The sequence below is a fragment of the Phodopus roborovskii genome, unplaced genomic scaffold (genome assembly GCF_943737965.1).
Source record: "Phodopus roborovskii unplaced genomic scaffold, PHOROB, whole genome shotgun sequence".
NCBI lineage: Eukaryota > Metazoa > Chordata > Mammalia > Rodentia > Cricetidae > Phodopus > Phodopus roborovskii.
The window spans coordinates 3,864,359-3,891,454 of NW_026126412.1; the positions used below are offsets into that span (position 1 = coordinate 3,864,359).

The 27,096-nt window shown below is 38.4% G+C and overlaps 1 protein-coding gene across 1 annotated transcript in view; it reads left to right on the forward strand.

Annotated features, from left to right (window-relative positions):
* Nucleotides 1-27,096, forward strand: part of Kiaa0825 (KIAA0825 ortholog) — a 404,739-nt gene that overhangs the window by 163,410 nt on the left and 214,233 nt on the right. The window contains exons 15-19 of the mRNA XM_051182787.1: nt 361-585; nt 7,355-7,760; nt 12,105-12,261; nt 15,414-15,572; nt 17,304-17,395. Coding sequence (XP_051038744.1) covers nt 361-585; nt 7,355-7,760; nt 12,105-12,261; nt 15,414-15,572; nt 17,304-17,395 — 1,039 coding nt within the window. The remainder of the gene's footprint in view (nt 1-360; nt 586-7,354; nt 7,761-12,104; nt 12,262-15,413; nt 15,573-17,303; nt 17,396-27,096) is intronic.

Consider the following 27,096-nt stretch of genomic DNA (forward strand, 5'->3'; position numbering starts at 1 on the left):
ATAGGGCTAAAACCCAGGGTCTTCAGGTGCAAGCACTCCGCTAGACTGCACCAGTGGCTTAGGGAGGTTGGTATTATTGAGACATGGTCATCTATAAAGGTTATACAGTTACTAACCCATTCCCAGAGTGCAAAGCTAGCATTCAGTCCCACGGCTTACCATGGCCATAATTCTTTGCCAGGTTGGGGAAACCTCTATTTCAAACGGTTTATGAGCTGATTGTCAATTGTATGATAATCTAATTAAATTCAGCTCTCTTCTGTAGATTTAAACTGGGTAACTGAAACAGTTTTCCCAGACGAACAAGGCACAGCTGGTGACCCGCCTCTGCTAACCATAATATGCTTCTTGATTTTAAAGTCTCAGTGTTCTCAGAGTCCCAGCCAGAAGTCATCCGCTGTCTGAGACTGGCACTGATGGATGCTGTCAAGGACACTGTGCAGCAGGTGATATCCCTGGTGAGATGTGCGCGAAACAGGGAGACAAACCTAAACAAGACCCGTGTCCCTGATCATCTGCTTCAGTCTATTCCACGGGCATGGAATTATATTCCAAGAGGATCCCAAAGGAAAGAATCAAACAAAGGTGAGAACACTAGTTTGCTAAGAAAGTGTCCCCTAAAGAAACAGTCTCTTAGGCTAATCAGTTAAATAGAATTCTAAGAGTCCTAAGACCAATGAATGGCATTAATTTTCATTTCAACAAGTATATGGGGGCAGGGGCTGTTCATTCTCTTTTTGCTGTGAGCCACACAGACAATGCAGCAAGGAATGAAAATGACTCTAATGATCATCTTATTTTTTTAGTACTTCATAAGTTTTAAAAATTTGTTTTATTCATTTTTATTTTTGAGATTATAATTTGATTACTACATCTGTCCTTTCTCTTCTATCCAAACTGCCCTATTTGCCCCTCCTCACTATCCTTCAAATTCATGACATCTTTTTTTCTTTTACTAATTGTTATTGCATGAATAAGTATATGCACATACATGTTATATCTTTAAATATAACCTGTTCAATCTGTAGAACCTGCTTGTATGTTTTAGGACTGACCGCTTGGCACTGGACAACCAATTGGTGTGCTCTTCCCTGGGGAAAGCCTCTTCCACCTTTCCTTGGTTGACGATCAGTGATTGAGAATTTTTATCTTTTGTTTTTTTGTGTTAGTAGTCGCAGAAGTCAGATGACCCTGCCTTACTTTAAATCTGTGTACCCTTACAGTCACTCTTACGTTGTTTATCTGTCTTGTTTTCTTTTTCTTTACCCACCAACCATCACGTTCACTTTCTTTTCCCTCAATTCAGATGCAGCTTTTAGGTGTCACCCTACTTTGGTAGTTGTAGATACTTTTCCAATAGGATATCTCTCTACCAAATTTGTGGTTCTGTCCAGAACCTATTGGTCCTTCTGCCAAGGGTACTTGACTCATCACTTATCTCTGTATTCTCACTTTATACTATTTATTTGTGTGAATCCTCTCTTTTCTAAAGTAAAATGTCTTCATATTCATTTTTAAAGAAGAGTAGTTTTCAACTGTGAGGAAAACTTTCCACAATAAAACATTCCACCTTGAACCCACAAAAGGGAGTTGAAGGGTCTAGTCTTTCATTCTTCTCCGTGGAGATCCTAAATAGTGGAACTTTTACTCACCAGGTTTGGTACACACTCAAATTAGTTGTCTAAGTGTGACCCTTCTAATAATGTTTGAATTGTGTTCATGTCCTATTAATTTGCCTTTGGATCTAGTAAAGATAATTCATTGACATTGGAAAATGTCACCTTTTTGCTGAGTAAGTTCTTCCTCATCTAAGAGTTGTTCCCATAGTTTGCAGGTCTCCTTCTTCTGGCTTTTAGATATGTCATTCCTTCTGGGGATCCAGGAAGCATGATATAGGTACCATCTGCACCACTTGCTGAGCACTATTTCTTCCATTGATCTGTTACAAACAGTTTCTTTTCTAAGGTGCATGTAGGAATTTCTGTATACCATCTGAAAGAGCTTCTAACCCAATAAGTGCTCACTTTACATATACCAGTTGTAGGTCTTCTTTACTAATTAATACTTTTCATAATATTATAAGTTGGTATAGAATTACATCATATAGACAGTCTAAGTGGTGTCAGATCATATGAAACAAAGCGATGATAGGAAGTGAATCTACAGACCGTCTTGTGCATTCTAAATAAGAATGACAATAGAGTATACCCTTATTGTTGCTTGTGTTCTGAAACACTTTAGCCATCTTATCAGGACTTCTTGGCCCCTCCTTTTTTTTTTTTTTTTTTTTTTTTTTTTTTTTTTTTGACTCTTTATTATGATTTAGCTTTTTCTGGTTTTCATTGCCCTTACTCAACTTGGGTCTAAAAATAGTATTTACTTTAGTTTTTTCACGAGAGAGAATCTACATTCATATACTTTTTGTTCTTTGTTCCAACATCTTGTTAAAATTATTCTACTTTTAAATTTATTGTGAACCTATTATTGATCTTAATTTTTACATTAAGTGTTTTTTACAGGTATGTATAAGGGAGAAAATGGATTTGAGGGTTTAGCATTCCCTACATTTTTAGACATTCACTGGACATCTTGAAATGCATCCTCTTTAGATAAGGACATTGCTAAAAGCAGATAAAATGTATGTGTTGGGTATTCGGCCATCCATTGATTCAGTGGACATTTGTGTGTCTAAGAGCTCAGATGTACTATACATGTACTCTAGCCTCCTGGTGCTAGGAAACTAAAACAATGAAATGGGTGCAGGCACCCAGAGCATGCACAATTATCGGTGGAAGGAAATTAAATCTTATAATGTTCTCTATGAAGATTGTCACAGTGAGGGGTTGGGCGTAGAGTGGGGAGATGGGCATGGAGACATGAGTCCTTCTTTAGCTTCCTACATAGATCAATGTCATATTGTCAAATGAGCTTTTAACAAAATTGATTCTCTCAAAAGATACAAGTGCCCCTGACATGACCCTGATGCTCTCCTTGAGTACTGGAGATGCAGCACAGAATACATGGTGCCAAAGTGGATATTGTCTCGTGTACTTTCATTGCAAATCTGAACACTTTCACAGCAGTGTCATAAAGCGAAATAATGATTTGATGTGATTTGGAAAGAAAAAGTGTGGGGAAGCCACCTCAAATATGAACTCCCATATATTATTATTGAATGTAATTTCCTTCTGAGCTTTGTGTCATGGTATACTAGCTCTTAGTCTGAAGTTGTCTTGATTAGCAAAAGTTTTCAAAACTAAGTATGTAACACATGAAGACAAACTCTATTTTTTTTATAACTTTCTTTATATGTTCTTTATAACTTTGTCTAAATGATAACAAATGCTTACAGATGCCCTTTTAAACACAACATTCTACCTTGTTAAAAGACAAATGGATAGAACTTATGGGAACATCTGTCCTTAGCATGTGCGTAGCAGAACACAGGATCACTGCAGAGAAACTAAAGTGCATTTCCTATTTTCTTCTTTGTCAGCAAATACTATAACGTAGAGTAAATTAGACAAAGGAACACCATGGAATATTACACAAGGCATGAGATTAAAAACGCAAATGGTTCTTACACATAGCTCAGCTTTTTGGTATTTGTTCCATTGAGTTTCAATAGCAAATGCATGAAGCACTAGTTTATTTTTGTATTATTTCTTTGACAGAAGTTAAGTAAAATATATAGTTGAGATGTTATTTTATTAATGATAAATTATAATTTTTAATGAAAAGAATGCTTTGTGAAAAAAATTTGGCTGGAGCATTGGCCTCAATTGAAACAATGAATTCTGGAGCAAGCAGGTGATGCTACAAGGAAATGCACCTAAGCCAATGTTTCTAGGAAGATTCTTTAAAAGAATCCCAGTGGCAAAAACACATGAGGGGAGACAAAAGTTATTGATATTTATTTGAAATTTTTAAATGTCACCTTTTCAGTGAGTGAGTTCTTCCTCTTCTAAAGGTTGTTACCATTGTTTTCAGGTCTCCTTCTTTTGGCTTTTAGATATGTCATTCACTTTTACCAGTAAAACATATCTGTACACTTTTAAATTTAAGACACATATTTTCTAACCTATTTAAAAATACACCAAATAGAGTATCTGAGTGATCATTGGGCCTTTATCATACAAATATGAAAATGCAATATTTTCCTGTGAGTTTGCAAGGACAGGAATTGAATTCATGGATACTGAGTATTTATTGACAAGTTGCAACCACAGACTTGTCTGTCCTGTGGTTAAGACTAAAAGGAAAAAGTCTTAATTTTGAGAACACAACTCATTCTACAGTTCTGCTGCATAAGTCTTATGCTCTATAATGCCTTTTAAAAAAAAAAGCAAAACTAGAATAGCTGATGAAACTAAGTGGACTTAGAACTTGATCTTTGTGCCATGTAGTATTAAGCTGACATTATAATAATAAAGCACACTAAGTCTCACATTAACATCAAGTTCTGATAGTTGATAGTTATAATTAAATACTAAAAGCAAGTATAAAAATGCTGGGGGATGACCTTCTGTATATATATGTTTGTTTTTACTGGTTGATGAGTAAAGCACTGTTTGGCTAGTAGCCAGGGAGGAAGTATAGATAGGGCTACCAGAGGAAGGAGGAAGGAGAGAGAGGTATGCAGTGAGGAAAGACCATGTAGCTGCCAAAGGAGTAACAGATCTGGGTATTCTCCAGTAAGCCAAGACCATGTGAAAATACATAGATTAATAGTCATAGGTTAATAATTAAGAGAGAGCTAACCAGTAAGAAGCCCTAGTCATTAGCCAACAGTTTAATAATTAATATGTCTCTGTGTGCTTATTTGGGGCTGAATGGCGGCAGGACCTGGTGGAACAGAAACTTCCATCTTCATAAAAACATTTATTTGCCTTTCCTTCATTTATTGTTAAGTAACCGATTTATATTTTAATATGCAAATATGCCATGAGAGTACCAGCTATATTGAAAAAGAGAAGTAGTAAACATAAACCTAGCTACCATGTTATAGCTGGCTAGCCTACAGTCTTTTAGACTTGAACTGGGATTATTAAAATTTTGATTGATGCTGATTCATTTAGGAAAGACAAATGAGTTATGATTGTTAATAGCCCTTCTCTGTGTGCTGTTAACCTCCCACCAAGTCGGAGCCTTCATGTTTAGAATGAACATTTTTTTGGCAACAACCTGAAGCTCCTGGTTGGAATTTCCCTTAAGCAAAATACAGTTAAGGATTTGAGTTCCTGCGACCTTTACAGTTAGAAATTTCAGTAGAAGTTCGGGTGCAAGAGAATTAGCGATGTATACTTGTTATCTAGTTGGAATTGTTTGTTAGGGATTGTGTTTAACCTCCCTTTTTGATGAAGGTAATATAAAGTAAAGTCCTTTAATGAGTGTGTATGTGTGTTTGTGTCTGTGTGTCTGTGTGGTTTTTCAAGATGGGGTTTCTCTGCCTAGTCCTAGCTTTCCTGAAACTCACTCTATAGACCAGGCTGGCCTCAAACTCACAGAGTTCTGCCCGTCTCTGCCTTCTAAGTGCTGGGATTAAAGGTGTGCAATACCACCATCTGGAAATAAAGTCTTTTATGTATATGAGTGCTTGCCTGCATGTGTTCATGTACACTGTCTGCATGAGTGGTACCCATGGAGGCTAGAAGAGGGCATTAAGTCTCCTGAAACTGGAGTTACAGGTGGTTGTGAGCCTTGATGTGGGGGGTGCTGGGAACTGAACCTGGGTCCTCCGCAGAAGCAACAAATGCTCTTAACAACTGATCCAGCTCTTCAACCCATCTAACAACATCTTTTAAGGAAACTACATGAAATTTTAAGAGTAATACACAAGCACATAAAGAACAAGACACTTACAATGCATAATGGCATGTAATAGGGTGTTTATGTTGTCATTACTGGGGTACCATGTTTAAGAAGGGGCTGAGTCAGCACACTAGGTTAGCGTCAGCAGAAAATAGAGTGTCAGGGCTGAGCAGGTGGGAAAATTCATCAGTACTTACCCTTGGTTAAGTATGAAGGACAAGAAGACATTTCAAGAAAGGGAAAGAGTGAGAGAATGCAGAGAGCCACACCAGTTGAAGGATGATATCCCACTTGGTTGTACTGAATTAAATGACAAAAAATAGAGAAGTGGAGTGCCAGCAAAGAGTTTGTTTGTGACATCTCTACCCTGGAGAAAGGCCAAGGCAAAAAGTCCTGGAATCAATTGGAGAAGTGAGTTTCAGGCTGGGGATACAGTTCAAGAGTGCTTGCTTAGCAGTACCTCATAAAACCAGGCTTGGTAGAGAATGCTAGCAGAAAGATCCAAAGTTTTCACCCAGACTGGGATCCAGCAGACCCTATCTCAAAAGAACACAAGATAGCATAAAATCAAATAAACTATAAATTTTAGTAAGGGCTTATATGCTCCCATGGAATGGAGATATTTTTTTATTATCAAACCTGAGGTGGGACTCTACTGGTATTTAGTTAGTGGAAACCATAAATGCTCCAGAACAGCTTTACGCAACAAAGAAATTACCCAGCTCTCTGATGCCTATGGTTTGAAACTCTGTGTTAGGTATAGTCATCAGACCAAAGGCCAGTGACCACCACACAAGTGGCTCATTTAGGACGTGTGGGAAGGACAAGGAGCTGGCATGAAACACAAACGAGCAAAAGGGAGAAATAAACACATACCGGCTAACTCTAATATTCAGTGGGTGTTTATTGAACAATTCTGGCTCGCTGGTGTCGAGGATACAGCACTGTCCTCGTGGAGCTCCTAGTCCAGTGAATGAGAGTTATTGAATGGTGATGGGTGCTGCAACAAAGGCCATAGAACAGGCTTCCCATGGAAGAAGGAGACTTTCCCTTGACACAGGAAGGGTGTGGTGAGGCTGGTTTGGGTGGGATAGCTATGGAAGCTCTCTGAGGAGGTGACATATCAGGTGAGAATGAACGATGGGGAGCCAGTCAGTCACAAGAAGAGCTGGGATGTCGAGTCCCAGACCACAGGGGAGAAGAAGAAAGCATTTAAAGGGGTCCAGTGGTGTCAACGGTCACGGGGACCTTTGCTTAGTTAGTAGTGTGCCAGTACTTCGAAGTTTAGTTCTTAAAAAAATAAACATATAAATTACAAGTCTAGATTTTCTAATTTATAGAAGGAAAAATTGTGCTTGAAATTTAGAGAATCTCAGGCAATAGTGCAGGAGTTCCTGGTGGGGTTCTGTTGGAAATCATTAAGCACTTGTTCATCTTAATAATTTTCTCCACAAAAGTTAGACATCCCCACATAGCAAAAGACCATGATGTGATGGCATGAAAATGCTAGCAGTAATCATACCTTTCTTCCCTTTCTTCCCAGGCTTCCCAAGGCTTGCTGCTCAGGCAGTATCTATTGTAATCAGCAAGTTACCTACAGTGATTGCATGCTTGCCTCCCACAATTAAATACTTCTTTTATCTGTCTGAGAGAAAAATGTCAAAAAACTTGGCTGCGTTGAAGAAAGCTGGCCTGCTTGTCTGGAACTTGATTGTAATTATATGTCGGATATTTGAGGATGGGAACACCGTGGAACGTTTAACAGGTGCCTCCCTTGACAGATGGAGTAAAGAGAAAGCGGCTTTCATCTCTGTGTGTTTGGAAAGTATTCTAGGAGAGAGAAGCAGCCCTTGTCAACTGACCCAAAAGGTCATACTGAGCATTGAGCGGGAAAAACCCAACTGGTTGGAGCACCAACTTCTCAAAGCAAGGACACTGAGCATCAACTGGTAAAGTTGCTTGTTTCGTACTCAACTGCATCAAATGATTTCTCAATACCAGACTCACCATTACACAACTGTAACAAAATTTTATCAGATGGGCAGCAATGGTCATTTGACAAAAAAATAATAGGACCTTTCTTTGAGGAACACAGAAAAAGATAAGTACCCCACTAAACTCTGGGCTGTTAGATGTTCCTTGTTGTAAAATCTGAACCCCACCGATGTGATAGGCAGGGACACTATCCTGGTTCAGGTTCCATCTTCAGGTTTCTGATTAAAAGGGTGTAGCTCAGCACAGGGGAACTTAGTTTCACTTCTTTTCACTGTGAACCAGGTATCTAGTGTGTGGCCTGTAGCCTGAGGCGCTCTGTAAATGGAGTGGGCACAGACTGAATTAAGAAAGAATTAATGGATATAAAAGGCTTTTTATTGCTTTCTGTGTACCTGATTGTCAAAAAGGTACACATTTTTCATCTGGTAATGTAAGAATCCCAGAGGGCAACTGGCGCATATCACTCACAAGCTATAAACACACCCAGCTGCTTCAGGATGGAAATGTCAGCTTTCTCATAGGCTTGTCACCAACAGCTAAGTGATTTGTGGTACTGCAGAGATTTTTAAGGGTCCCTGATGAATTCAAATATGTATGTAGAACTCTTGTGTTCAGGTTAGTCTGTAGGTTAAAAAAAAAAAAGTGTATGATATTGATAAAGGGATTCCGGTTCAGGTGGTCTACACATTACCAAGTCAGCCAATTGCCTGAACAGCCACATACACTCCCCTCACCCCTAGGTAAATCCATGTGGCTAACAGACACTAGTGTAACTTTCTGCCTTTTTGCTGGCAAATGGCAGTGATGCAGAGCTCAGGCTTGAGAATCCAATGAGCAAATAGGCATTCCTTGTAAATGGCCATTTTATACCTCCCTCAGAACTGCAGTTTCAAGGGGGATGCCAGCCTGGAAGAATTGTTTTGAAAAATAAAGTAACAAAGTTTTCAACATCAAATTGAGATCTAGTAAGCATCTTTTACCTATAAACTCTGTTGAAATACATTGTGTGTTGCTGGGTATGGTGGTGTACACTCAGGAGCAGTCTACACAGTGAGACCCTATCCCCAAAACAGCCAGTGGCAAAAAATATATTGCATTCACTGGTCAGCAGAAAGGTAACAAGTACATTTTGTTTGACCTTGTTAGTCTTTAAGATCTCATCTTAATCCATGTGGTGAGTGTTAAGTAGCCTGGTTTCCCTGATCTAGTCATACACAAGACTAGACAGTACTTTGGTGTATGACTAGAAGAAATGACGATAGAAGTCAAGGAAATGCTCATTAACATTGACAGTTACCGACCTTCTTAATCTTTATTATTTGCATCCAATACCAAATTACAGAGTTAAAGCAGTAACTAAAAGATTAAAATCAAATGTCATTATTCATGGTATGGATATTAAAAAAAAGAAAGAAAAAGCTAAAAGTAGCAGATCTGATTATGCTTACAAAGTCAAAATGTTTGATATCGCCGCTTTAGAATTCCTATAAATAAGATATATTCAAAATAATACTTCCAATAATTCCTAAAATAATTTTCCTTCAAAAGGTAATTCTTAAGTTCAAAAAGAAAAACAACAACAACAACAAACCCCAGCACATTTAGTATCTCTTGGAGTAGAATATTGTCTATATAGGATGTAGTTGGTTAGCTAGCAGTCAAAAGTTATTAGCAGTTTTTTATAACATGAATCAAAAATGAAGATTTCCTGATTTCTAAGATGTTTTCTAGCCCTCAAATATTCTGATTAGCACAATACCATGTCTTTCTCAATTTCATAAATCATGCTAGTATACAAAAATGCAGACTTAAAGTTATTTGTCATATATTTTTCAAAGAGTGAAAATTGACTTACTATAGGTAGCAAATTCACTGAGCTTGTATGATATATATATATATATGTGTGTGTGTGTGTGTGTATACATATATATATATATATATATATACATATATATATATATATATATATATATCTTCCTGGCTCTGGTTTTAGATTAGCTAGTGTGCGTTCATATGTGCATGACTGTGTGTGTGTGCATGCCTGTGTGTGTTCCTATCTTCTCATAAGTCAATCCCATAGATCTACATGATAAGGAAAATGTATAAACACATTTGAAATCAGTGTGTCTGCATTAGTCAGAGGGTTGCCTTGGCTTTACCACAGGAATTTTTCTTTAAAAAAAAAAAAAGGCAACAATTGAAGTTAAAGAAATTTTTCTGTTAAATTTGGTTTTATGAAAACCACTGCAGTTGGAGTGGAGGCAGTTTAAGAGTCACTTGTCTTAGATACTGCCTGCAAGCATTACTATTCATTAAAATAACCTTCACTTTGTAGTAACTCTCAAGCTGTAAACACTCAACTTAGATTCTAGAGAACACACAACACAAAAGTAAAGAAATGTCTGTCTTTGCAAAGTAATTTGTCGAGTTGAAGACTATTGTTTTTCATCATGGTGACCCTGACTTGGCTGGCTGGGTGCGTATACAGATTAAGATTAATGCAGTTATTCCTTGGCTAAGGTCTGCCTCTTTCAGGGCACATTCTCCCTAATGACATGATTGATAGGCAGTCCCAAATCCAGAGAGGAACTCATTAATCATAGCAGTGACTGAATGCAATCATTTGCTTCACCTGCACAGTGATGGACAGGAAAGGATACAATTCAGGGGTTGACACCGAGATCCTCCTTTGTCAAGGGGCCTCAACTTTCCCAATGTCATCTGCAAAACTTGACAAAGAATTTTGCCTGCAATGTATATGCAGTTTCAAAACAATAGGTATAAGTTTCTGTTAGTGTGTCAATGTCTTTAAATTTTTTTCCTCTAGCTAATGAGCATTTCCAAGTCAGTAGGAGTCATTTTATTTTCTATTTTCTTGAGCAAGACTTACGCAGTCTTAAATTTCCTCTCTCTCTCTCTCTCTCTCTCTCTCTCTCTCTCTCTCTCTGTGTGTGTGTGTGTGTGTGTGTGTGTGTGTGTGTGTGTGTAAGAGAGAGGGGTATTTTGAAGCTGCATGTGGAAGCAATATCAAAGTTAATGTCCAGCAGCTGGGTATCATTTAGAGTCCTCAGGTCAACGGCATTGACTCTTAGCAGAACTAATTTTATAATCATGGCAGAATCTCAGCAATGAGCTTCAGCATACAGCTGATTACAGAACAGTAAATTTTATTTATTCTGGGAAACAGTATAAAACCATGAACATGCCTACAAATACTCAGATCCCCAAGCCTAACACAGGCTAATAGCACTTGTAGTAAGAAAGTTAGTGCGGGACATATGTTGTGGGTGACTGAACACTCTTGCACTGGCATAGTTGTTGGAGGCATCTCACTTTTGTTATCTCTTATTAATACCCAAACAATTCTCAAACTTAGAAAACTTCAAAAAGAAGTGCTTCATCTTTCAAACACGCAAATAAATCCTAGGATTTTTTTTTTAAAACTATGCCTTTTACTCTGGTAGCCAAGCTGTTAAGAAATTGCATTTTAATATGATAAACTTAAATGAAGCCTTGTAGTACAAGCCTGTAATTTCAGCTTTTGGAAGGCTAAGGGAAGAAGATTTGTAGTCAGCTTTGACTGCATAGAGAGACCCCCCCTCTAAAAACTAAACAGAAGTCTGAAGCTGAGGGGAGAAAAGAAGTGCTTCATATCTGTAACCCCACATTCCCAGCAGGATGATAGTAACCCTTCTGTGATAAAGACCAGAGCAGCGATCTTACTCTAAGTGTCTCTTATAAGGAATAAGTAGGAGAGGGAGCATGTATTTTTTCCCGAAGGCAACAGGTGTCAAAGGTCAATTGAAAATGCTCGGTGGTAAGCCTGGGGTCTCGAAGATCCAGTGCTTTATTTAGCATCACAGACCCTCCTTTCAGCATGTTAATTTGTCTTTCACGTGTTTAGCACAGGAGACAGAACATTACAGCTGTTCCTGGCATCAGCGATTCTTTTTGTCCTCAAAGAGAAAATACAAATTATTTCTTACACATTCTTAAAAATAAATGTTTTGTTTTCATCTCATAATTATAACAATTTCAACAATTACAGTAATGGGAAGTGTTTTCTAGATAGGAGTTTAAATTCAACAGAGAAGTCTTGTAAAAGAAATGATTCAGATTCAGTGCTTTGTTCCCGCAGTGTATTGGGGCCGTGGTGGTTTGGGAAGACATACCTATTTGAAGAGAGCCTTTATGGGTGCTTTGAGTACAAGATGCACATTTGCTCTCCACACTCAGTCTCTCTCCTTGCCATCCCTACAGTCCCTCACCAGTGATACATATTCATCCTTTGTGTTTAGCGCATTCATGGCGGTGGAGGAAAGCCCAGGCTTAGAAGGAGATGCTGCTCTTGAACTGACTGAGCAGAAAACAAACGTGATGATCCTGGATCTCTGCCACAAACCAGGTGGCAGCGAGTACCTGAGGCAAATTTATCACATCATGCGGCTCAATGAGGTAGGGAAACGGCCTTTTTACCGAGCAATTAGGTGTGTACTGGCCTGAGGCAGCGTCTGCTGGCAGCTAAGGGTTAGTCAAGGAGGTGATAATACTTCTTAAAGTCAATACTAAACTCGATACTGCATTATTAATAGAATCTGTTTAGCCCTGGCTGTTCTGCATGTACAGAAAAAGGCTTCTTGAAACAATATAGGTTTTATTTATATGATTTAAACACTAACATGGCTCATAAACTCAGTTCAGTTCTGAAATAGAGAGATGAGAGATGTAGTTTGGGAATTGTGTGTTTGTGGCCTGTTCAGCTGATGGTAAAATCTGGTATTTGTAGAAATGAAGGATTTTCTGAAGAGAGACATAGCTATTTTCCTAAAAGCATTATTCTTGGATTGGTGAAGTTGTAGGTTTCCTATGTAATAAAAAACCAAAACTTTAAGTCATCAGGAAAATATTGAGCTTGTGAGACAGGATCTCTGTGTAGTCTGGCTGATCTGCAACTTGCTTTGTACACCAGATTGGCTATAAACTCTCAGAGATCTGCTTGTATTGGCCTTTTGAGTGATTGAAGGCCATCACACCCAGTTCTGCTGAGGTCTTTATTTGGGGAACCCGGGCTTAGGTTAACTGAAAGTCCTTCCTTGGAAAGTCATTTCTTCAGTGCAAATGTGTCTGGTCGACCAGATTGCCTAAAGCAATTTTTGTGAGGACAGCAAAGCAGGTTTCTCAGTATGGTTGCCTCCAGAGCCTTGTTTATGTAGCATAGGAAGCTCCAAGGACAGAAATAAGGGCAATTTGTAAGAGCTGGAGGGATAAGGATTTTTCTGAGAGACTGTTCTAGGAATGCCAGATGCCTCACCCATAAAGTCTCACCCACATGACTCCTAACCTTGAGTTGAACAAGGACAAGAGCAATAGACATGCCAATGTAGCCTCAACCTACACGAAGAACTCCAGGTAGCTAAGGAATGCTGAGAGCAGAAGACAGACTTCAGGCAAGAGCACACCGATTGGTTATCCACCTTATTCTTCTGATAGTCTCTCTCTCAGTCTGGAGCGAGGCTGGCATCAGCCAGCCACAGCCACCCTCCTGTCTGCAGCCACCTTCACTTCTCAGTAGAGCCCACTGCAATGCGGTCGGCACATGGGCCCATGCTTGGCTTTTATAAAGGTTCTGAATTCAGGCCCTCATCATTGCACAGCAAGTGCTCTTACCCACTCAGCCATCTTTGCACTTCCAAGAAGTCGTTGCTGTTCTAGAATCACATGTATAATCTGTCCATGATGGGTGTCCATGAGGAAGTCAGAGGAGAACTGTGTGGAGTCCTTCCTTCCTTTCTTCCTTCCTTCCTTCCTTCCTTCCTTCCTTCCTTCCTTCCTTCCTTCCTTCCTTCCTTCCTTCCTTTCACCTTCAAGTGATTCCAGAGATCAAATTCAGACTTCCAGGATTTGTAAAGCAAGTGCTTTTACTGAATGGCCATCTAGCTGGCCTAAGAAACTGATTTTTAAGGAGCACTATTAACATAGCAGAGAAAACTCAAGAAAAAGTGTTTTTCAGAATTGGCAACAAATTTTCTTTTTTGTTAAACAGTGGGAGCAGGAAAGTCTAAATGTAGGTATAGCAAAGGAAATGAGTTAAGAAAATAGTAGCCAATAAATCATTCTTTACAATGAGATTTTTATTCCTTTAAAAAAAATCTTAATTAAATTATGGTGGAGAAAATTTTTGTTTCTGCTCTATGCCATAGTTACAAAGTTATTTTCTCATTGATTTGTCATTATATTTAATAAGAGTCCTGGTGTCGTTACAGAAGTGATCTGTTTAATGAGATGGTCTGCAATGAGAAAATTTAAGAAATCAGTTGTTGTTAACTACATTAGTACTTTATTTAGATTTTTAGAATTTTAGAATAGGAAATTTGCATTCCATAATGGACACAGTGCACATCGTGAAAGTATGGGGACACAGGCACACACAGCACAACGGAACAAACAGACACAGTGTACATCATGAAGGTAGAGGGACACGTGCTCACACAGAGCACGGTGTAAAAGACTAGATCTTTGACTTCTTGTCACAACTCCACTACTTCCTCCATGAGCCCTCAGGGCTGTCCTCTGGCCTTTCAGACTCAGACATTGACTGCCATGCTGGGCTGCGATGATATTTCAAGCTTTGAGCTGCTTTCCTATCCCTGGAGCTCCTGCTAGTGGATGAGAGTCTGGCCTTCTAACAAGCTCCCAGGTGAGGCAGCTGCTGCTGCCTATGCACCACACAGGGTACTAAGGGGTTTGGATGACCCCTGGAGTCCTTTTCAGCTCTAACATTCTGAAATGCATACTTGCTGCAAACCTGGTAGATAAAAATGTACTGTGGTATATTAAAAAGCCAAGCAAACCTTTATTTTTATTTATTAAGTGACTTATTAATAGCAAGCATTTGTTAGGTTGATAGTATTCTTTTAGTCATTTTAATTTGTTGCTTTCTAAAAAGAGTCCCATAAAACTGATTAGGGATGCTCGTCTTATTTATTTATAGGTAGTAAATGAGCTATAATGCAGGAGATTGTCTCTTCTTGTCCAGGACTGCTAGCACTTAGATGATTAGAATTACATATTTTGAGTTTCTATTGAGCCTTGATAGTTTTCAGTCCACAGCATGGAAATTAAATGTGTAGGAGTTTGCATTATAAATAGTCCGGTCAGAATGAGACTTCTTGCAGTAAAAGCAGGCTGCTTACTGCAGAGCCCAGAGTAGGGAGCAAATGTGTTTAATAAATGGGTGAACAACCTATTCCCGGGCATAGTCATGCACTGGAGTTATGTTTTGGTAGCCAGACATTGTAACACATGAAATCAATGATGAGACAATAACTATTCAAAAGATTAGAACATACCAAGGATTCATTTGTCATATGAGAATTTGTCAAATGTGTTTAAAACCATGTAATGCATTAGGTTTAACTTGTTTTTGATTGGGCTACTGTGATGGTGATATTTACTCAGCTGTGTATCTTTGAGTATGTGGTCTTCCAAGCCTAGCAGCACACTGTAATCTAGATAATGTACTGGAAGTAAAAGCTGGGATATTGACCAGTTTATTAAAGAGAATATGTGCTTCTTACAACTCTGACTCAGAGCTTCTTTCCGTGAAGGAATACTTAAAAGAACAACTGTTTGCTATGGATGGTTCAGAGGAAAAGCCAATACCCAGCCAACCTCTGAAGGTGACCTTGAGGAATGTAGAAGATCAGCCTGCTGCTTTTAACCCTTTCCACGTACATAAGATGTTCAGCGAAAACATGCTAGGTCAGGTATGTGGAAATGAAATGTATAATTCTACTACAATGTATGGTTTCTGTTTATCAGATGTAATGCACAACCCATATTGCTATTATATGCATAGTGTATACTCACACACAATTTTTTGTTTGTTTTGTTATTTACATGGCCTGTGTAAAGTGTTTAAGTTGTTTAACTCACTTCCATATTCCACTGGTTCCTATGTTTAGTCTATAAAATTTAACTTTTGTCTGGATCCTTATTCTGTATCTGCATAAGGCCCAAAGAGCCAGGCATTTTTTTTTTAAACACTTTTCCCCTGCCTTGAGAGTTGGCCTTCTCTAGGACACATTTACATAACATCTCTCTACCTCTGTGAATGTATCAGGTAAATTAGACAGCACTTTAAATGGATTATAGAGTGTTAAGCCTCTATTATAAGTGGCATGAGATAAATTTGCTTTTTATAACCTTAGATACATCCTCAAATTTAAAATGGATTTTATAATGACTTTAAAGCAAAAATATTTAAAATAAAGTCAGCATAATAAAAACAAAATAGTTCTAAAAGTCATATTTTGCCATTGTTTCAGCTGTGTACTTTAGTAATTTAATAAAAAGATCATCTTTCCACAAGACATGTGACTTGAATTGCTTTTTTTTTTTCCCATTTCCCCAGAACCCTCTTGACAGAGAGCTTGAACTAGCAGGGCAGAAGAGAAGGATTGCTTGACCTAGAGTGCTGGCGAAAATAAGAGTTAAAACACTGGCCTAATTTGGCATGCAGATAATACCTTAACCATGCCTGTTACAGCTTTTGTCCACATTCATCAATACTGTAGTAGAATAAGACCTTCAAATGCTGACAACCCGGAGCCAATTCTCCTGCTCTATGACAGGATTGTAACACTCGATTTATCAGCAGTGACAAGACATTGCTCTGGTTGGATTTCAAAGACCAAGCTGAAGACATAGGCCCAAACCATTTAGTTAGAGAGCCTATATAGAGTTTATAGTCTCCTATAAGATTTTTAACCGTGATGTATAAGGTAGAGTTTATTGCTACTTCTTATACTGGACATTAGATTGCTCTGAAACACAAATAATTATTGTAGCTATTAACTCACCCCTACTTCATTCAAATAAATAGCATGTTTGCCAAGTTCTGAATTATGAGAATGTTTTCAGACTAATTTTCCCTTTACTGCACTGTAAAATTATTTATTAATGAGAGAAAAGAGACATGTAAGATATATACACTTGGAAATCATACAATTTGCTCACTAAAACATTTTCTTAATACAATAATAGCAGCAGTAGTGTCCGAATCTCATTGAGTTGTGCCTTACAGTTTGAGGCTTGGTGCTTGCCAACTTTCCCGCTTGTATCCATCCACTCTGAGGGACCTACCTGTTATAGCAATGTCACACATGAGAAGCCAGCAAGTCACTGTACTCACTTTTCACACTCACTCCCCCAACAAAACTTTTGGGCAAATTCCATTACAACTTAGAAAAACAACCAACCCGGAAATTGATTTATATTTTTATAAATAATGACTACACCCCTAAATGGGTTTATAAATTAATTGCTGTCTTGTTGGAATAAACACTTCCTCTGTGGACATGATTGATGTTATCTGTCGAAGTCCTTGTTCTGAGCCCCCTCCTTCTTAGTTAGTGTGTCACAGCTGGAGCTTTAATTTACTGATCATATTAATTCTGATTAATAACTAACAATAGTGTCTTCTCATTTATCAACAGGCCACAGCAACATGGAGCTGGAGCTGGTCACAGTTGCTGCCAAATTACCTGCGACTGGATACGATGACCTTCGCTGCGCTACTCAAAAACAGGTGCTAAGTGTGAAGTCTGGGGTTCATGGAGTGTGTGCAGCATGTATGTCAGTTTTCAGAGAAGTGAAAACATTTTATTGGCAGAGCAATCTTTTATTATCTGGTTTTTGAGGCACCCATCTTAAAAAAAAAGTATGACTAACTTTATATGCACATCTTCCAAATTCTGTTTCCCGTAATGAATAGTTGCAAAATTAGTTGATTTTGTCTTTGTTTTAAATATTTAATTAGTTTTAATTTTTTGACTTTGTTTGAACGGTTTGCTATTGTAAACACAGAAAATCACTGACTTGAATGTCATAATCCAAGTATACCATTGTTTATAGCAGTTTCATGAATGCATGCAACATGCCAGAGCTGGCCAACTAGTCCAATGAAGGCAAACATAAGTAAGACTGTCAAGATTGAACTGTTGTACTTCCTAGTCAGTTATTTTGGCACTGTCTGCTATACCCTCATGGCATGTTGTTTTAAACACACACCCTTCTTTTACTGTTTACATGTCACCTTTAGGCCTTTAACTGATAAATGGGAATTAATTTCAGTTTAAACTGTGATATAGTTCTGTGTTACAAAAATATTGAATATAATTTTCCTTGTAAACCATAATGACAAGGACATAGTACAATTGGTATATCATCCTTGAGAAATCTCAGCGTATGAAAGAGAATATCTAAAAGAGATTGATGTATTTTCCAAATGAAACTTTATACAACACAACAAAAAACCAATGTGTAGATCACTGGTAAGAGTTATACCTCAGGTATATGGTCACAATGGCATACTATTTTGGCCTGTAAATTAACATAATTTGCCTATTAGAACCAAGTTGAACAAGTAGCCAGCCTCTTCTTGAAGGACAGAGCCTGTGTGCTATTCATTTTAGAGTTTGATGGAAGAACTGGTCCCATCCCATGTGACCTAGAAATGCAAGGTAGGCTGATGAAAAGGAGGTCAGGTCCCCTGTTGAACCAAGTTATATGGTGTGAGCACAATATTAAATTTCTATCTGGAACACACACTTGAAAAGATAAGCCTTTTTCCCTGCTATTCAGAAAGTTTTGCATTTATGCAGATTAAACATTATAATTTCCTAATTTTCCTTCAGTTGTGAATTCCTGCTCCTAATCAACTAAATGGTACTCTGTGGACAGGACATCCTTCATTCATATTGTATAATATCCCCTTCTAAGGAATTTCTGTTTTAACAGAAATTGCATATTGTTATCTGTGTTTAATAAGAATATTGTTTAATAATATGTTTCAATTAGGTCACTGGATATTAAAGTCTACTTCCCTGAGATGTGCAGGAGTGAGTAGGAGGGGGAAACCCTGCAAATTTACTCCAGAATAGCAGGTCAGACAGTTCCCTTGGAAAAGGCTCATGAATCTTTAATAAAGGCAGCCAGAATCTAATGTTAATAAGAACCTGGGATTTTAAAGAATGGTGTGGAAACCATTCTACTGAAAACTACAGGACACCACAAGCAACAATGAGCCTAATTGACTTACCATAGATAATGAGAGAAGCCTAAGAGGGTTATCAGCTATCACTTTATTTATTTCAAGAATCTATTTATAAGCTTGGATTAATGTTGAGCTAGCAAGGAAATGGTTTCTGCTATTTTTCTCTAAAATTTTAAAACACTCTCTTTTTTGACCTATCTGAAAATGCCGACTTTTAAACTAGTGTTTGGGAATATTTTTGATAGTGTGGTTATCTGAAAAGTACATAATTGAAGATGAGCTAGAAGAACTAAGGACCCTTTAGAATGAGGGTTATTCACGCCACCGGATGACTACAAGGTGACACTTGTTATTTGCAGTCCTCGTGTTAGGCAGTGCTCAAGGGGAGACTCCAGAGCAGACCAGCTGTGTCTTTATTCTGTTCTTTGGCACCAAAATCTCAAACTGCACAAGTGATTCACCCCCTTTCTGCCCCTTTGCTCGCCAATCAGGTTGTAATGATTGTGATTACAGGCATGAATGGGTTGTGAATGTTGACCACAGACCTAATGCTATGCAACAAACTGAACTCAATATACAAATCTAAAAAAAGTGTTTAGGAGGACAGCATCCATATGATTCCCTTCTAAAATGCCTTTGTGACCAGACCAGACTCTCTAGTCCCTCTAATAAGATAAGCATAAGAAAGCAGGACTTCTGAGTTCTCAGGAGTTTGTCTTTGACTTCGGATTCCCATGAAGATAAAATGAAATTATATAGCTACTCCATGTAGTTGACACAGCAAGAATGTTAAAATATTTGTAAGTCAGAATACCTTGTAGAAAGATACCTGGTGTTAGTTCTCTAGGGTAAGGAGCTGTGAAGATTCACTGTGACTCAGTAAATAGAGTACTCTTATCATGTATGAAGCCCTATGTTTAATCTGGTCTAAAATAAATAAATAGCTGTGAAATGAATCCCCTGAGCCACCAATTATGGCAATTCCAGGCCTAAGCCAATAATTAAGGGTAGGCAAGACAGCTATCAAGGCATAGGGCATATGGGTTTAGGAGACAACCAGGGAGAAAAACATCAAGAATCAAGAGACCGAGATAGATGTTTGTAAGATAAGGACTCAGAGATGAACACTTGAGAGGCAGTTTGATTGTATTCCAGAGAAATTTTGGTGCCAGCAATATCTGTATCTAGAGCAATTTTGGCTTTTATACCATGGGCAGTTTCTGTGCTGATTCCAAAGGAGGAATAAGGGCTTACAAGTGGCCACTCCAATGAGCCCTTGTCAGGGGTGTGCCCTGAGCTCCATCAGTTGCCTCCCATTGAAGTGCTTCTCTCTAATCCATGAAAATCTGTAGGTTGCCTCCTTCGGGTTCCTTGAACTCTCCATTTCCCACAGTGAAGTCCCTTGGCAATTCACAAGGACAACATCCCATGTGGGGCAAATATTACCTCCCAAAAGTGATTGCTCTTTCTTTATCACCTATTTAAAAAGGTCTGTGAATCACCCTCTACTCTATTCTCTGTGGTGTTTTCTTAGCTAATGATGATCTGAAATCTCAATTTCTGTTTATATTCCTTCAATCACATGCTTTACAGTAAAGCATAGTTCTATGATATTAGCACCTACTTTGTTTCAACACTGACAGCAATGCCTTGAACAATCTGGGCACACAGTGGGCTCTGGGCAGCACTAGCTGAAATAACAAATAATAAACAAAGACTAGGAGTGCACAGGAAAACATTGACTCCTGACAGGTGAGCACAGGGTGGGTTGTCCTTAAATGTGATGTTGTCTTCATGGCCATTAGGTATGCGAAATGTTCTGGTAAATAGAAAGTTTAAAACTATACCAATGTATACTCATCCTCCGCATTTTCAACATTTGGATGGCAGTCAGGTTAGCTGTAATCTTTCTGTTTAAAATGCCTGGTTTATTTTTATTATGTGAAATTTGGCTCTGGTTAAAAGAACAGGAAGCTGGTCTTTATTTTTAATTAATTGGCCCACTTCGAGCCATAACCCTGTCAGCCACCAAGCCTGTTATTCCTATCTGACTCATACATCTTTTGACACTTGAGTGAAAGGGCTTATATTTGTTAAATGATACTAAAAGCAGGAGGTAAAAACTTTCAGATGGAATTAGCTGCCAACAGTGTCTCCCCAGCCTTTGTAAATCAGTTATGAGTGATTCATTTTCTGAGGCATTTGAATAAATTGAAGTACCCCAAATCTTATGAAAGGCACCCTGAATATGTATCAATGATACACGTGTTTCATCATAGAAAGTTTACCATTATAGAAAATAAAAACTCATGGAGTTTCAGAAAATCCTCACACAGAGCAGTTCTACACTTTTTTGCTTTTAGGCCCTGGAAGAGTAAGTGCTATGATTGTACATTCATCTTTTGAAACAATCAAGGTTCTTATCCCTGCTTCTTACTATTCCATTCCTACTTTCATTCTTTCTCACTTTAAATAAACCCAGAACATCAAATGAGGTGGCAGTTGCGTTTCTGGAGAGTGTGTCAAAGGCATGCTCTGTTCTTTCCATAATGGCCCATCTCCAGATTGCCTTTTGATATTGTTTGCCTTGCCACAGAATTTATGTTTCTTCTCTTCTCTTTACCTTATTTACTCAGGCTAATTCCCATGAATTGTGCTGTTGAAAATAACATGTAAATATAGTAGAATGCTATGCTATTTTAACTACCTAAATATACTGCATATGAGTTTGGCTTCAAGTTGGGCAAACACAATTAAATATGATGGCAGGAACAGCCGAAGGGGTGGTGGTGGCAGATTTTTGGCTATCGCTTTGGGACTTTTCCAGGTGGACAGTAACCATGCATCCAAGAGGAAATCAAAATTAGAAAATGTGTTGAAAATGAGCTGTTGATCAGTGGAGTTGTTTGCCTTTACTAACAAAGATTAAGTGAACTTTATTCTGTATCATATGATAGTGTGTGTTCTACCATGGACCCTGTATCAGTTGATGATGCATGCCCTGCCATGGTAGAAAACAAGAATTATTGTCTCTGGCTCAAACTATACCCCTGAACTTCCAAGTAACCATTAACAGGCATTGCTGCCATTAATATAATGTCTATAGTTGTTTATGGCAATAAATTCCTGGTGCAGCAGCAGGCTGTATGGTTATAGGGAGTTGGTTTAAGGAAAGATGCTGGTCTTATGAGTATATACCTTCCAGATATTACACACATTACCTATGCCATGACAGTCAAATTTAGTGTTTGTTGCTATTCTTTGTTTTGTTTGTTCTTGTTGTGTCCCAGCTCCAGAGAGAACCCATTTTTCCCATCTCCATCAAAAGTCCTTGGCCTCAGTTATTCCCGCCGTTGTTTTCTTAAACAGAAGGCTAAACTCCCATCCAGAATTTTTACAGCAGCATGGTGTTTGCGCAGAGTTTGCTTGCCTCATGTATATTTAGGATGATTAAATTTAACACTGGAGATAAGGGTATTGGCTTACAAACCAAACATGCTCATCAATACCCCGTTTTCTATTGAGAAACATGTATGTATGTTGTTCTTTGTGGCATATACAACATTTTCACAAAATATCTTTTAGCCCTTATTATAACCATGTAATGGCAGCTGGAACACAAATGAAACTATCCTTACCTACTGTCTGGTGCTTTATGTAGTATATTCTCTACTTCTGGTCAGTTTTTCTTTTTCTTTTTTGCAGCTGTATACTACTTTCCACAATAGTGAAGACAATGGAAAGAGTGTGCTGCATGGCTTGAATAACAAGTTATTTACATACACAAGTTTAACTATAATCCTACAGTAACTTTATAAAATAGGTCAATGGCATCATTTTATAAGTAATAAAACCAAGGTACAGAGGCACAGGATTCTAAAGAACGGTGTTTAGTTTCTGATTCAAGACCATGTTCTGAACACCTCTTGTCTAGAGGTTCTGGAGACTCCTGCATCACTCAACACACATCCTCAAGCATCTGCCATGGTCAAGGCATTTATTTGGAATAAAATAACAATTTTCTAGGGAAATATATTTAAACACCAATGGGCTGAATAACATATCAGTCAGCCCTGAATCACATATATGGCAGAGTCTTTGAGATAAGACTGAACAACTAACACTGAAGCCTTCTTCTGTTATATACTCTGTGACCTTAGTCTAATGGGAAAATAGCTTAATGACTCATTTCTCAGAAGGAGTCCCTGTCATCAAGCAACACAACACTATACTTTGACAAATGGGTTGGTGTTACTGATAGACTAAATAACTAATGCAGTAAAATTCAAGTTATTCAATAAGAATCTCCTATAGTCCCTTTTAAAGTTCAGTTTTGTTTTTGTTATTTCTAATCCTTTTGAGAAAGAGAGCTCTCTCATGTTGAAACTTTGAAAGGTAAACTGAGTCCTTGGCTATGACTAGATTTTGATGAATGGACATGGGAGGATCACCGAAGTCTCAACAATACACAGCAATAAGGATACAACTAAATAAGGAAATTAAGGACAGTTGAGATGGTGAGCCATAGTAGATACGAAAAACAGGTTCCTTGTGAATGGCAAGATTAAGTAATTGAATTATGTAAGTTAACCAGGATGCAATTTAAACAAGGTCTCCATTACTTGAGTGAGAAAATAGACAACCTAAATAAAATATGTTAAATGCTACTGACAGAAATGCAGACTTGGCAACATTTTGATGAAAGGAAGGTATAATAATTTTCTCAAAAGCAGCCTTGGGAGAATTTTTTGCTTGTCAGGGTGAACCAAAATTTACTTTGTAATAAATTTTCATCTACCTAATTATGCATTCACATGCTGGCACTTTGGGTTCTTGCAGTGGATCAAAAGCTATTTAAAAACCTGCTTGTATAGAACACATTCTTTTTCAATGACTACACTTTAAGTTTTCTCCTGTTAAATACTGTGCAGACTCCAAAGATCTGTGATGTTTCCTGCAAAAAGTTTTAACATAGGTTCCATCAGGAGTAGCTGCCATAGGCCCATGGATTCCGTCTGGCTGAGGGTAAAATCCTGTGGACATCTTGAAGGCACATGGATCTTCACTGAGTACCTCACTTACTTTACATTGCTGTCAACGTAAAATGAGGAAGTAGTCTCTTTGAAGATATTTCCCTGTGATGTAATTGTGGGATAAATTTATGTCCACTAAATACGATTAGATATAGCAAATCTGAGCAATAACTAATAATATTGGTCACTTTCTTTGTAATAACATATTGTTGATTTTTCTAATACACCGTAAGGCTCACTGTGTTTGTACAACACTTAGAAGAACTTTATTGTTTCCTTTCACTGTCAGTGGCATCTCCGCCCTGATGTGCCCAGGGATCTATTTCCACATATTTTCTCCTTATTCCTTACTCTGTAGTCTTTGAGAAAGTCTTTAAAAATCAAGTCACTTCAGCAACCTAGATATGTATCTTAATGTTGAAATTTATTTTGTTGCAGAATATAGAAATATATACATATAGCCTGGCATTGGTGGTACACTCCTTTAATCCCAGCACTTGGGAGTAAAGGCAGGCAGATAGATCTCTGTGAGTTCAAGACCATTCTGGACTACAACGCAAGTTCCAAGACAGGCTCCAAATCTACACAGAAAAACTCTGTCTTAAAAAATACAAAAAAACAAAAAACAGTGTGTGTGTGTGTGTGTGTGTGTGTGTTACTTCAAATGGCAAAAGATGATCTGGCATGGAATATAAAATACATCTCCTTAGCTCTTCAATCATATAAATTCATCTCCAACTGTAATTGCATGAAATAGTTTTGGCTTTATAAATTTGGGTTCCTAAGTCATTTAAGGGATATTCTCCATTCTTGTTTTTATAAATTTGTCTACTTAGAATTAGAATATTGGCTCCTTGCATTGAACCACACAGAGTTTAATTTACATTACCAACTCAGTTCAGCTCCTCTCTGTGCTTCTCTGAAAGCATAAGCTTAATTTTGTTCTTTTCTTAGTCTTGTTTATGTGATATGTTATAACCACATCAGGGTACTTCTGTTCCCTCAGTGGCAAGATAAATCTTAATTTACTAACCAGCATGGGGTGTTCCTTCAGCTGAGAGACAGAGTAGAGGCTACTGACTAGAGAACTCACCCAGCTGCCGATGAAGGACTGAGGGAGCTAAAAATCTATACTTGAGAACTCTATGTGAATTAAAAAAGCAACACAAAATGGAAAACAAAAACCATTGTCCATGCTTATGCTGTCTGCTTCCCTCTACTGGCATCTCTCAGTTCTTCCCTTTCAATATCAGCTTGTGACAATCGTGATGTCCTCTCCAGTCCCCACAGCACTCAAAAGCGTTCCTATTTTCCAAAGTCCCCAGGCATCTATAAACGAAGTAACCCCTGTTAATTTTCAGCATGTGTCCTCTTGACATTCACAGGGCAAGAACATCTCAGGTGCCTCCTGCATGTGATCTGTGCCATGAAGCATATTTGTAAGAAAATGGAGCCATTCAGTTCATAACAGGTTCTAGCCTAACTGTATTGTATTGGGATGACTTCCCTTTGATTCAGAACTTTCTATATCAAGGAAAGATCACTGACAAACAGGCCTTGCTAATAGATTTATAAAAAACTTAGAAAAATACTTTAAATCACATGTGCTTATTAGAAGCTGGACAGTGCTGGTATTGCAGAGTTATTAATCTCATTCTTGCTTCTTAACCTACCTTGTGATCCTACTTACCCCAGGCAACAAAAACTTCTCATATATTTATTTTCATTTAAAGCTTTACTGTGGATAAAGTTTTAAGGGAAGGAAAAGGGACAAATGTGAGATTTAGAAAAGTAGATAAAAATATACCATATTTGATTTTTTTTATATCACAGAGCCTTTCTAAGCTACAAAGAGAGGCTTTCCATTTTCTGCTATTGACTGGGAAGATTGGAAGTCACTTCTTGTCAAATGACTACTCAGGGTTAACAAATTAAACCTAATAATAGTCAGAATCCTAGGTCAGGACAGTAACTCACACAGAGCCAGATCCCAGAGGCAGGAGCTGATGCAGAGGCCATGGAGTGGAGCTGCTTACTGGCTTGCTTCCCATAGCCTGCTCAGCCCACCTTCTATAGAACCCAGGATCAGCAGCTCAGGGATGGCACCTCTCACCATGGACTGGGCCCTCTCCCATTGATCACTAATTGAGAAAAAGCCTGACTTGGATCTCATGGAGGCATTTCCTCAACTGAGGCTCCTTCCTCTCTGATGCTTCTAACTTGTGTAAAGTTGACACACAAAACCAGCCAGTATAACTGATCATTTGACACATAAACACATCACTATTAAGCCACAACTCTTCCTTTCTTATCCATCCCCAAGTTCTCACATTAAAAACATAACTTCAAAAGTTCCACAGTCTTTACAAATTCAAACACATTAAAGCTTCAGCCCCTTTAAAGTAGTCAACCCCTTTTTAAAATTCAAAGTCTTTCAACTGTGGGCTCCAGTAAAATATTTTCTTACTTCAAGAGTGAGGAACATTACATAGTCACAAGCAAATCAAGCCAAAACAAAATTCCACCTGTCCGATGTCTGGGATCCACTCACCATCTTCTGAGCTCCTCCAAAGGGCTCGGGTCACTTCTCTGGCCCCGCCCTCTGCAGCACACACAGGTCTTCTAAGCTCCAGCTGGCTCCACACAGTGCTAGTGCTGTTCTGGGTACTCATCCCATGGTGCTAGCGTAGGTGAATATACGTGAATCCACAAGAGCCTGAAATAAAGGCGATCAAAGTTTTATTAGGGACCGTTCATGAATAATCAGATAGAGAGCTGCTACAGTCTTCTGTTCTGCCCTGGGGTGAATGAAAGCAAAGATTTCATCCCAATCACCACACAAGATAGAGAGCTTCCTGCCCCCTCTTTCTTTTTAAGGAGTTAAATCAGCAGATTAGAAGCTCCACCTCTATCAGGGGAGATAGCCCAAGGTCATGGGTGGGGCAGATACCCACTATATACTAGCATCTCCAAAACACTGGAGTCCTCTGCTGCCACTGGGCTGCACTTTCACCAGTAGCCTCTCATAGGCTCTTCTCATGGTGCCAACCTTCAGCTTCTTTGCAAGGCCCCTTCAGTCCTGGGTCTTCAACTGTCACCGAGGCTGCACTTTCGAAAATGTCCTCTTCTGGCCTCTCACAGTGCCAACCTTTGGCTGTTCTTTGTGACCCCTTCATGACCCTCAAAGACAGTACCCCTCAA